General features: G+C 33.8%; 1 protein-coding gene across 1 annotated transcript in view; it reads left to right on the top strand.

Moving 5' to 3' along the window:
• Positions 1–13626, top strand: part of LOC107733961 (synaptotagmin-7-like) — a 129917-nt gene that overhangs the window by 51564 nt on the left and 64727 nt on the right. The window contains exons 3-4 of the mRNA XM_016545828.1: positions 5345–5436; positions 8657–8794. Coding sequence (XP_016401314.1) covers positions 5345–5436; positions 8657–8794 — 230 coding nt within the window. The remainder of the gene's footprint in view (positions 1–5344; positions 5437–8656; positions 8795–13626) is intronic.

The raw sequence follows: 13626 nt of genomic DNA on the forward strand, positions 1-13626 counted from the left end.
ATCCAGATTGCCTTTCAACAGTTGTAAATCTTATTTTCTGTCTGGATAATTAGCTGTTGAGCCTGTAGTTTTCTGTTCAGCCTCAGCATCTGCAAAACAAGGTTTGCCATTCAACTCGTGTAAAGCAATTCAGCGCAAGGCGGCCAAATGAGACCGAATCGTGAGGGAGGAAAGAACGTGTATTAAGGAAAAATAATAATTAGGCTAAATGATTTATATATAAACATGAAAATGTGATTACACCCACTTTTTGATTAATAGACAGTTGATAAATAGAATCCACTAACAAAATTAATCACCTGGGCTCACTTTAATTGAATTACCCTCTTCCCAAACGGATCACCTATTATTCAAACTTAATTACCTTTAACACATTTAATGTGTCATTTGCTTTTTGCCTAGAAGAGTAGCCGAATGTGGAGGCATCGTTTCACAACCATGCGTAATACAAAATCCATGTTTTCCATTCATCATCTGAGAGGAGTGATCAGTTTTGAGATGGTCAGCGCAGGCCAGACGGAGGAAGAGAAATGGAGGAAATGAGAGGAGGAGTGAGAGGCAGACGGGAAGACTGCAGGGTGGCTAAAAAGAGATTTCAAGCTTTAATTACACTCAGTAATGACTTCCCCACCACGTGCCCGGCCTGCGGGCATCTACCGTCTTAATGTTATTACAATGAGGGATTACAAACTCGATTCTCGTTTTATTCGTTCATGCTATTCGGCTCATTTTCTGGTGCATCCTCTTTTGCCATTTTCAGACGTGGTACTTTTCAGTCTAAATCAGAATGTGATTGTTCTCCCGTCCTCTGTTTTCATAGGCTGTTCTTAATTGCTGTTTGGTGACCATAAAATGATTAGCAAAATAGTTTTGTCATCAAAAGAATGGTGTTTTCACACTAGAGCTTTTAGTGTGGAGCAGGCCCATCATTGGGGGGCAACTGGGAATGTTGTCCTGGGAACTGTGAATCTGCCAAACTCAAAGCTTTTTATTAATGCAAAATTATATATGTGACTGATTTCTAGAAGTGTGAACCTCATGAAAACATTTTGAGAAAAAACTGGGTGTCTCTTCAACTTAAGTGCGTTTATTTTATTTTCCAACAATGTTCCACAGTGGACATGAATATCTCAGGAAAAGTCTGTCATTTTTTTTTTTTTCTAAGGTTAATTGCATAATTGACATTTACTGCTTTCATAGTTCATCTTGTCTCTTTGGTAAACAAGTTAAATGTCATATTGCTTATTTTTGAATATTTTAAGATTGTAAGTCTGAGTGAAACAATACAATCTATAAATAACATGTTCGAAAAGTAGGAAAAATGCACGAAGGCATGTTATGAAGCCATGTTTCTGCTTTGAATTTGATTGTTTAATTTTGTATGGTTTATATATTGTTATAAAATGTATTTAAAAATTTGGAATTAGCTTTTATTTGTATATTTTTATTATTTTATATTTGTATATATATATATTTATTTTCTATCTAGTGTATTTTTATTTCAGTTTGAATGTTGGTCATTTTAGTACTTGAACTTAAATGATTTATTTCATGAACTATATTTATAAAATATAAATGTAATATATTTATATATATTTAAAATATATTTCATAAATATTGTATTTTTAGTTACCAAGACAACATTTCAAATTTTTGAAAATGGAAAAAAAATTAATCTGTTAGTTTTAATTAAAAAAAAAAAAAAGTCCTGGGAAATAAAAGTCCTGTTTGAAGAAACACCCAGTTTTATTAAAATCAACTAAATTAAAGTCATTACAAAGGTAGGTATGAATTCTACATCTTATTTATTTATTTAAATTGACACATTACATTGATTTATTTATTATTGACATTTTTTGCGTAACAATAATGACAATTTGAGGGTAAAATGTGCTTGATTTTCAAGTAAATAATATCACAATCCAAAAAACGTAAGTGGTATGACCGATTTCCTTGGTTCAAGCAAAAAGTAATTTTTTCTTTCATGAGATTCACCTGTGCCAACATCAGCCTTGAGTCGTCATGACCCAAACTCCTTTACAAACGGACTTTGACTGTTGCTGTAAATAAGGATTAGTGTTTTTGGTTTAATTAAAGCGTCTGTGGTCAGTCTTTTGATCAGCAGAAGCAGAACTGATCTTAATGAGTGAATAAGCTGGGATCTGTTATGTAAGGCTGCACAGTGAGAGCCTCCCTGGCCTTTGTCATCTGTCTGTCTGTCTGTCGGTCTGTCTGTCTGTCTGTCTATCTATCTGTCTGTCTGTCTGTCTGTCTGTCTATCTATCTGTCTATCTGTCTGTCTGTCTGTCTGTCTGTCTATCTATCTATCTGTCTGTCTGTCTATCTATCTGTCTGTCTGTCTGTCTGTCTGTCTGTCTGTCTGTCTATCTGTCTGTCTGTCTATCTGTCTGTCTGTCTATCTGTCTGTCTGTCTATCTGTCTGTCTGTCTATCTGTCTGTCTGTCTATCTGTCTGTCTGTCTGTCTGTCTGTCTGTCTGTCTGTGTGTGTGTGTGCGTGTGCGTGTCTGTCTGTCTGTCTATCTATCTGTCTGTCTATCTATCTGTCTGTCTGTCTGTCTGTCTGTCTGTCTGTCTGTCTGTGTCTGTCTATCGTTCTATCTGTGTATCTGTGTATCATTCTGTTATTGTCTGTCATTCTGTCTCACATCATTCGTTCTGTCTCAGCTGATCACTCATTCCATCTCTCTTTGTCTAACACTTTTCTTTCTGATGTGACTGTTAGGAATCCTTTTCACAAGTAAATCTTGTAACAAAAGATGATGGAGAGAAATGCAGGTGAAGGAGTGTCAGTGAGGAGATCTGAGGATGCAGCGCTCTCTCTCTGGATCTGTTGTGAGACGACCACCTGTGAAAGATCTCCCTCCTTCTCTCTGGCTTTCTCTTACAGACAGTCTCGCTCTCTCTATCAGCCGATGATGTCATATTTCCCCATGCTCATTCGCCTTTCTTTTGTGATTGTAAATTCTGTTTGAAAACCCACTCCTAGTCTGCCTTTGCTGTTTTTCTCCTTGATGTTTTTTCTTTCGCTTTGCTTTTTTTCCACACTTGATAGCGTACTGTGTGCCTGTCAGAGACCTACACTAGCATTTCGTATCTTAAACAACTGTGTCTGTGTGAGAGGAGGTGCGGGAAGTATGACTTATTATATATATATATATATATATTTATATATATTGTTTTGCATAATTGTAATTTAAGGATTTGGGAGGAAAAAAGAATAAGGTCAAAAAGGTCAGAGGACCTCTGTACTTAGTGTAGAGTATAGTGTACCGTAGTTCTTAGTAACACGTTTAATTTTTCTGTGTGAATTAACAGAAATGTTATTATACTCAAGAGACAAAACATGAAATTAATATTTAATTATTAAATTATCTCAAATATTTGTATTTAATTTATATACTGTATATTTCATTTTTTGATGAATTGTATGGCATTTTCCCCAAAAAAAGAAAGTATGGATCATGGTGGAAGAGCACTTATGTAACCATGATATAGTCAGTATATTCAAATTTGGTGAATATTTATTTTTGTGTGTTGTATTTTAAATTTCATTTCAATTTTATCATTCATTTTATTAATTATTTTTAATATAAATGTTAAATTATTATAAATATTTAATAATAATTGTATTCATATAATAATTTAATAATAATTTAATATTTAAATTAAATCTTAATCTTAATTTTAATATTAATATTTATCTGTAAACCAGGGTTATTATTGGTAACTAAAACCATTAAAAACATTTTCATTACTTGAAATTAACATTAACAAAAAATAAAAAATAAAAATATTAAAAAAAAAATTACAATATAAAAAAAAAAATAAAAAAAACTTAATATAATAAACTTATTTCAGCTACAAAAAGCAACATTTTCTTGCACTAAACTGAAATAAAAATGAAAAACTATATAAACCTTGTTTTAAAACATGCAACAAAATTAGTACAATTTTAACTTAAAATGAACAGAGAATATAAAAATTAAAACTAATTCAAGAAATTCATTTGAAAAAATTGTTGACTGTGTTACATATCTGGAAAAAATATTCATAATTAGTCAAAATGAATGGTGCAATAACAGTTTTTTTTTTTTTTTTATCTCTCTTCTGTGACTGTTGAATTTCCTTTACTAAATTCCTTTTCCTGTCATTCCAGTTCAAATTCTAATTCCACTTCCTGTGGGGCATGGCACAAATTCCAGTTCTAACTCATGTCTCCTAATGCAAATGAGCGCACTTGTGTCGCAAATCACAAGACGTTTGTACCTGTGTATGAACACGCTTGTTTTGCTTCCTCTTTTGTTACCATTCATTACATCGGTAGACAGATCATGGCAGAGGAGCGATTGCATGTTGGCAGGCGACGTAATTTAAATGCTCGAAACTGGCAGGCTATTGCTGCACCCAGGCCAAGACGCTGCTCTCTCTTCCTCCCGTTCGTATCATTTATCATCTCTTACACAACTGCTGGCGGCTGATGGCTTTCAGAGGACTTTGTAATGAATACTCCACCTGCAGAATCACTTTGAGATGGATTGGCCAATCAAGAGATGGTGGGGAGGAGTGCATCTTTGACAGACAGGAAATGATGTAATTAGCCTTTATGTAATTGGCTGCATCGATCAGTAGAGTTGTCTCAGTTGTCTGCCAATAGCACGACTGTTTTGACATTAAATATAGATATATTAAATTTGCTTATTAAATTTTAATAATTTTTTTTAATCTGTTTTTCTAATAAATGTTTAATATTAATATTTATCTGTAAACTACAGTTATTATATATATATATATAATTAAAACCATTTTCCTTACTTGAAATAAGTGTTAAGTGAAATAAAATGTAAAGTTTCTACATTTCTTCACTCCTACTTGGAAAGAGTGTCTACTGGAGCTTCTCAAGAATGGAGAAAATGTAAACTTTTGCAATGCATTCTGATGTAGGCATCCGCTTGTGCTTTCGCAGATCTTCCAATTCACTGTGTTCCCGCTTGATTGCAGATTGACCTGCTCTTTCGACATCTTCAAAGTGCATCTTATGCCTTCCAATCCATCAAACACTCCATTAGAGCTTCTCTAGTGTGTAAACACCCCAAGGGTCTCAGACTTGTCATTAATATCTGTGTAAAACCCCTCTTTGGCTGTTGATGCTGTGTGTTAGCTCTATCACTGCATCTGTCTAGCTGTACTGATTAATTAAACCGTGGGACTTGCAGCGCTTGCACAGGATTTGCTTAAATATGGCACTTGGAGATATTACATCAGGCAATCTTCCATTTCTCATCCATGTGTTGTTCTCTCACTTTTCTTTCTTTCTTTCTGAAGGGGATGAGGAATAAGCCAGGGGTGGAGACCGCGGGGACCCCAGACTCGGTGTCTGTGTCAGGGAGAGGCCGAGGAGAAAATAAAGCCATCAAGTAGGTGCCTCCTGTAGGGCTTAACTATAGCGGCTAATGTCTCAATAATGAGAGGAAAATATGCATTCTTGTGCTACTCAGAGTTGTACGTAGAACTGAAAATCCAAAAGTCTGTGTTCAGAATGGAATCCTGCATACTGCACAGTATATACTTGGATATACTTTCATTTCGGTATGCATGTGTACCGAACAAATACAGCGTTGGTTTACATTTGTCATTGTTATTTTACATATCAACACAAAATCACATACTGTGCACAGAAATATTTGGAGTAGCATGCTATTCCAAGCATCGCATACGTTGCAAAATAAGAAACAGCAAATGTGTCATTCCTAACTGTGTTATTGATACACATATGTTTTAAACATGTTTCATATTCCCTCCTTATTTGTCATTAATTCAGAAGTGTTAATTTATAGTTTCAGAAGTGTTATATTCAATTCTCACACCAGCTGTGGCATGTGTTGTGGTCAGTACTATGGACAACACTGGCTTGTTGTTTGCAAATATCAGAAACCGCCTATGTTCTCATGTTCTGGCTAATGCCATACTACCATAAAAATTTCCTATTTGCAGTTTGCCCTTTCTATGCTGTGCACAGTATGCAAATTTTCAGTATGGACAGAATCACAATATGGAAATACATTTGACTTGACCTTGAATTTTCCAAGTTATGAATGAAGCAGAAGACATTTTTAGTTTCTATTTAAAATCAAGCCATTTTTGTTAGGTTTTTAAAAATATTTTTTAGACAAAAAACAAACAAACAATTGATTTAAATGAGCAAAATTTTAGTTGACAACAATGTAGCATACTACCATTTGAAATTGAGACAGACAGACAGACAGACAGATAGATAGATAGATAGATAGATAGATAGATTCTGAGCAAACCACAGGAATAACCTCAACGCACTTTAAAAATAGTAAGTGTGTGTGTGTGTGTGTGTGTGTGTGTGATGGCTTTCACACACTTGATGATGTTTATCAGGTCAGCAGTGTGAAGCAGCACACTTCCAGCAATAATCCACTTGGAGCACTTGCTCTGGTAACTACTGCAGCCGGAATATTAATCAGGCAATGCTCTAATTAGACACCATTGCAGCTCGCAGCAGATGGAAACTGTTTTTATGTCAGTACAAGAGGCCAGACAGCTAATCACCTGTGACCGCACAAGGGCAGGAAGAGTCGTTCCGCCGCACATTTCATTGTGTTTCTCAAACTCGAATGAGACATTTCGATTTCTTTTACTGAAGGAGGAGAGGAGCCCACAACACCAGTGTGGAACGTTTACATGCATTATGATACTTAACTGTATGATAAGAGTTTTAATGTCATGTTAAAATAAAACAAAAATCTATGATTTCGAGAATTAAGTCATAACAGTACCAAAAACTAGGTTAAATGCTGAGAATTTTTTATATTTAAAATTATAAAATTATTTTAAAAAATATTATGTCATTATATTTCATTATTATTGTCATTATATGTCATTATATTTTATTGCCATTATTGTCATATAATAAATGGTTTGTCATTTTTGGTTGTATTTTGCAAACCATAAAATGTGTGTATTTATGTATTTGCACATTTAAACTCCCTATTTCTCAGTACCCTAAATAACAGTTTTGAGATTAAAATATTAATATTTTGAGAATATTATGAAACTCAAAGGTCTATTTTGAGATTATTCTCAAAACATTTGACTTACCTAACGTTATTCTCAAAGTAGTTTTTTAAGTGGCACTAAAACACCAAATACATTTTTAAGTGACATTAATACACCATCATAATTAATTTAAGGTAAAAAAAATTTTATTGTTTATTTCTCCAGGACAAATAATTTATTTAGGTGTTTTTTTATTTGCATACAACAATTTGCACAGGTCATTTGCAACACCAGAAATTAACCAGTCAGTGACTGCCAGAAAAATGATACCATATGGATTTGCTACTTTGCAGCATTAAATCGTTTGAAAAATAAGATTTAAATCATGTATTATGTGACAGTTACTAAAAGTATTACCAACCAGATGGTGAGTAAATAAGTAAACAAGTTACTAGCCAGTTGGTGTGAACATTTTTCAAGAATTGCCAAGTTTTGCTTCTATTTAGAGCTTGATGAGTGTTCATTGTTAACCTTCTGTGCAGAAATAAGTTATTTTATGTGTCTCTTATGTTTGCATGTGTCCCTGTACCCCTGTGTGTGTGTGTGTGTGTGTGTGTGTTGTAAATGGATTAGCACCTGAACCAACTCAAATATGTTCAGACTTTTATTATCATATTAAATGCCTGCATCGACCCAAATTAAATATTAAATGGGAGATTCATTTATAAGGCTTGGAGTTTTAATAGAGACCAATCAGACATTGTCAGAACAGATGAATACACTAAACATCACAGCTGGCAGTGTTTAAGTCACAGTCCAGTCCATTTGAAAATATACTTTATCTCTAACTTGATTTCTTTCTAATGTGGATAATATGCTGGAGTTTGGAAAAATATTTTATGTATGTTACATAATGTGAGATTTCATTCAGTTCTTTATTTGTTATTAATATCTTTTCTTGTGGTTTTTGGCCATCCATTATGTTTCAGATGAAATTATAAAACAATGAAATGAGATGATGCACCGAGAGTACTATATTTTTTGCCTAATTTACATGAAAACAACTATATAGTTTGATATACTGTTATTATATATGATTTTGGTAATGCTCCTCACCACTAATTGGGTGTCTTACCTCTGATATGTCTTCTCCTTTCTGTATTCGTTGCTTCTGTTGTTTTTATAGAGATTAGAAGTTTGAAACTACAGTAGGCTATGAAAGACTCAGATCCAGTGTACTGACAGCACAGAATGAATATGACTTTAAGTTGTTTGTGCAAAATATCCATATCAAAACCCATTTAATCTCACCCTTAGAGCTATTTTTACATCAGCTCTTGTGTTCAGAAATCTTTTACTTTTTCAAGACTTCATGCCACTTAAAAACACAGGAGCTCTGGACCGTTGTTAGACAAGAGAAAGCTTTTCTGAAAAAGTCTCTGTGTGGCCTGATCGTTCCACTCAGCCAGTTACTGTAGTTTTACACCAGTGTTTTCTCTCTCTCCCTGGACTGTCTTGTCTATCTGAACTCTGTTTCTGCAGTTTTTTTCCTGTTTGACTCTTCGTGAAGATACATTGTGTTGCTCTTTCAGCTGTCTTTCTGTCTGTCAGCAGTGATCTCGACAGGGACTTTTGGAATAACAATGACAGCAGCACTGTGCAGCAGCGCTGGAGCTCCTACCCACCCAAGGAGTTCCTCCTCAACATGTCCCCTTACGCCCCCTACGGAGACCCTCGCCTCACGCCCAAGTGAGTCTTGGTTACGGCTGGTAAGGGACCCCTTCTCTCTGCGCAGGGCTGTACTGAAAGGGGAAGTCCATTCAGTCTTCTCTGTTCTGGCCTTCCATTCCAGCGATCCTCTTTAGCTTACAGGGACTTACCTGAGTCTCATGAAACCTGCAAAGGTGAATGTCACAAAGCAGTCTCCAAGTCATGTTTCACCCTAAAAATCGAAATGAAAAAAATGGGGAAATTATATTTCGCATGAAGAAAATGAAACCTGTTTTTAGGTGAATTCAGACATTTTGCATTATTTTCATGACAATTAAGCAAAAATTTCAACAACCTTTTTTAAATTCCTGTTACTATAATACAAAATATAGCCTATATTAAAAAATCTGTAATGAGAATTGGTGTGGAATTGGTGTGGAATTAAGTGTAATTTAAATAATATCCCTAGGGGCCTAAAAAAGACTTCATTTTTTCATGCAATATATTATTTCTTATGATTTATTTAGATTTTTGGAGTAAACTATTTGTTCTCCAGGTTTTGTGAATTTCGCCTGTGATCTCATACTTAAAATTAGGCTGAAAAAGTTGACTTAGATATCTTAATTCTTCAAGGTCAATTTGCATGACCCACAATACATGCCTAAAGCCTGTGAGTCGCGCCAGTCAAAATTTTCCATTGACCCCATCTGAAAGAACTATATCTAGGGCAGTCCGTGTCATTTTCTAGCATTCTAGTTGGCTTTTTATCATTCAGTGTACACCCCAATCCAGCCTGAAACGAGATGAAATGTCCAATCTTTAGGTCAGCCCATCGCTCTCAGCGAGACGTGGCTTGAGTTCCACAGAGGGTTGTGAGGTTCACTTCAGTCTGCCATTTCCTTGATTTTTAATTGCTTAATTGAAGTCATTATCTTCGAGGGGAGGTCGTCTTTCTGGTTTAATTCCCGGGATAAATCAGAATCTAATTGATAGGAGACGGATACAGACTTCAGGCTCCTGCCCACTTCTCATGCACATGCCCATATCATATCATATCATATCATATCATATCATATCTTATTTTATTTTATTTTATTTTATTTTATTTTATTTTATTTTATTTTATTTTATTTTATTGTTTTGTTTTGTTTTGTTTTGTTTTGTTTTATTTTATTTATTTTATTTTATTTTTTTATATTATTTTATTTTATTTTATTTTTTATCCACTCTTTTTTTCTAAAATCATAAATTTTCAGTTTCGTTTAGTTTAGTTTATCCTAACCACATTTTTTTTTAACAAAAAAAATTTAATTTTCATTCAAATCAAATACAAACCAAAGTCTGAATTCATATGAAATCGCCAGCTCATAAAATAGTTGTTGTCTCATGAGATCGGGATAGTAAAAAGCGGTATGACTGCTATATGCACTATATATGACTCGTGTGCTGTATTCTAAAATTTCAAAACTCATGCATATGTGGACAGACATAATCTGCAGACATTTCTCTTTTTTCTGCACTGATTTTGGCAAACTCTGTGATAGATGTGCATTCCCATTCTGTGGATGTTTCTGCAGGCACAGATTCCATGTGGGATTTCCACCAGTGCTCTCAAATTTCATTCGCAAACTTCATTTTGGTTCTCTAATGAGGCAAGTTTGAAAACTACAATTGCAAAGGAAGTTTGAGAGAAGATTAACGACTTAAATTTCAGCCTGCTCCTCACACAGTGCTGTCATGTGACCTCAGAGGACTTGGAATACAGCACATGAGTCACATACACTACTTTTATCTTGTGTTTTCAAAAGAAACACAATAAATACAGATTTTACACAAAATAGAGGATTGTAAATGATAACAACATTTACATTTTTTCGATGTACTGTTCTGACTGATGGATCGCTAAAACATTTCCATAGCCCAATTCATTGCTCAAGGCCCCTGTTCCCTACAGCCCTGCCAGCAGCACTAATGTCTCTAACTGCTAACATTTCACTCCCAGCCCATGGATGGTTTCCATGGAGATGGACAACCCTCAAAATCTCTGACCTTTGACCCTAAAGGTTTAGATGCATTCAAGAACATCTTGATTGGAGGTGCACTGGTGTCTTGCCATCTCATCTGGTCCTGATTGAATGCAGAGGGTTGACCGTTAGCAGTGCTGCTATGTTGCTGTGTTGCTGTGTCTTTATGGTAGTTGTTGTATTTCGTCTCTCCAGTCACCTGTCACTTCCCCTTTGTAGCTTGGCTTTCAGTAATGTACCGTACTCTTATATACCAGTGAGACACAGTTTCAGGAAATTCCAAAACATCTTCACATTTGAGATCTGCTTCTGATGGCTTCTTAATTTTTTACTTGTTTTTCATTATTCTTTTTTCATAGATGCCGTTTAGTTAATTGATATCATTTATTTTATTTCTTACTCATCATAGTCACTTTGTATTTGCTTAATTTTAACCATATAACCAAATCTATTAGCAGAAGTATTTCCATGTCTATTATTATGCTATTTTGTACATAAAGGTGCACTCACACTGATAACAATTAAATTAATATTTGTTTATTTATTTTTACAATTATTTTTAATTATTGTAAATTATTTTTTAAATATTTCTGTTTAGCATTAATTCATAGAAAATGAATTGAATGTTTAGTTTAATTCACTTTTTACTCTTTTTTTTTATATTTCTGTTTAGCCGTAATTCACTTTATTTCCATTTCAGTTTTAGTAATTTTAGCAATTCAGCTTAAACTTATTTTATTTCAGTTAGTTTCTACATTTTTAATTAGGTTTTAAAATTCAAGTTCTTAATCTAGTATTTTTTTATTTTATTTCAGCGGTAATTCAGTTAGTGAAAATTCTATTTAATAGTTTTTGATTTAGTAAACAATAACAAACATGGTGGAAATAAAGGTCTTATTCACCAGTCGCTGCAAATCGCCATCAGTGTGAACACCTTTAATAGAGAGATACTGTATGTAAAGACTAGAGCATAAAAGGTACAGAGATTAAGACACGACTTACATCGGACAGCAACCTTGCCATCTGCTTTAGCAAATGTCAAGCCCCCTCTGATCCTGTTCACCCCCTGAGCTCGATGCACAAATGTTGCGTTCTGGGTCATCTGTGTCTTGAATAGCAGTTGTGGATCTGTTGCCGTCTATGCTAGTCATGACACCTGTGTTTGAAGCCTTAACCTTTGGTCTGTGTTTGGTCTCTGTGTAAGCGATTCTTCTGTCACTGTACAGTGCAGATTTAGTGTACGTCAGTCCTTGTCTCACTTGAAGGGAAAGCAAGAATGATTAATGCATGATATGACCTTGTGGCTGGTATCTCTTTTATAGTATGTTCTGACAGAAATAGCTGATATCAAAATTTGTATGTGATTAAATGTTATACATATACACTATCTTTCAAAAGTTTGTGGTTGGTAAGATTTTTCTATATTTTGTAATAGCCTATTCAATATTATCTTATGAAGGCTGCATTTATTTGATAAAAAAAAAAATACAGTAAAAACTGTAATATTGTGAAATATTACAATTTAAAATAACTTTTTTCTGTTTGATTTCTATGTCAAAATGTAATTTATTCCTGTGATGCAAAGCTGAATTTTAAGCATCATTACTCCAGTCTTCAGTGTCACATGATCCATCTTTTATAACATTATAAATGTCTTTACTTTCACTTTTGAACAGCTTAATGCATCGTTGCTAGATAAAAGTATTACTTTAAAAGAAAAAAAGAAAAACTTTTACTGACCCCACATTTTCGAATGCTAGAAGTAGGGCTTGTAGAAGTAGGGCTGCACAATTTGGTAAACTAAATATATAATCATATTGTGACTATTTTGACAAATGCTGTGATTTGGAAGCCAAAAGAAAAAGACATGAAATCTCGTTGAAGCAGCAGCTCTCATGTTGAACTGCGTGTGCTACCTGCAAACTAGCACATGAAGGCTGTAAATGAAGTTGTGTATTAACCACGCTCTGCTGATGTTAATTACTCTCCATGCTGAAGTTCTCCTCTTCTCTCTTTCAGCTGACCTAAAAGTGCATTGAATGAAATCCCACTCAGCTCTATTAGCATTCCCACAATTTGATAGGAACCCACCCTGCCGGGAAAAAAACTAAACAAAAGACATCTTGAACCAGCCTGGTTAGTCTGGTCTGTTGACAGGTTTTAAAAGGTTTTTGGGAGCTTTTCAGATGGTCAGACCAAATGGCTGTCCAGTTATATTAGTGTTATTTTGCTACAAGTTTGATTGCATCATATAATAATTGCTGTTAATAGTGTCCATCGTCTGTTTGATTACATCTTTAATTGATTTTTCCATACATTTCTGCCATATGTACATAAACTGACAGTCACCACTGATAAGCTACCACTAAATATTGTAGAAACTTAATTTTCTGTAAAGTTGCTTTGCAACGATTTGTATCGTAAAAAGCGCTATACAAATAAACTTGAATTGAATTGAATTTGATTATAGTATTTATTAATGTTTTGAATTAGCTTTCATTTTTATATTTTAAGTTTTAATTTTAATTTACATTTTAGTAATTTTGTTATGTGCCTGTCATATTTATTTTTATTATTATTATTATTATTATTATTATTTAGCATTTATATTTAGCTTCATTTCAGTTTTAGTTTTAAACTTTAAAAAACGGAAATTAAGTTAAAATTTTTATCTATTTTTACTATTACTATTACAATACTATTTTAGTTTATTTCAGCTTTATTTCAATTTAGAATTTATTTGATTTAAAAATATTTTTATTAGTTTTAGTGTACACTCTAAAAATTGCTGGGTTGTTTCAACCCAACTTTGGGTCAAATATGGACTAACCCAACTTTTGGGTTAAA

The sequence above is a fragment of the Sinocyclocheilus rhinocerous genome, unplaced genomic scaffold (genome assembly GCF_001515625.1).
Source record: "Sinocyclocheilus rhinocerous isolate Xijiao unplaced genomic scaffold, SAMN03320098_v1.1 scaffold760, whole genome shotgun sequence".
NCBI classification, from domain to species: Eukaryota; Metazoa; Chordata; class Actinopteri; order Cypriniformes; family Cyprinidae; genus Sinocyclocheilus; species Sinocyclocheilus rhinocerous.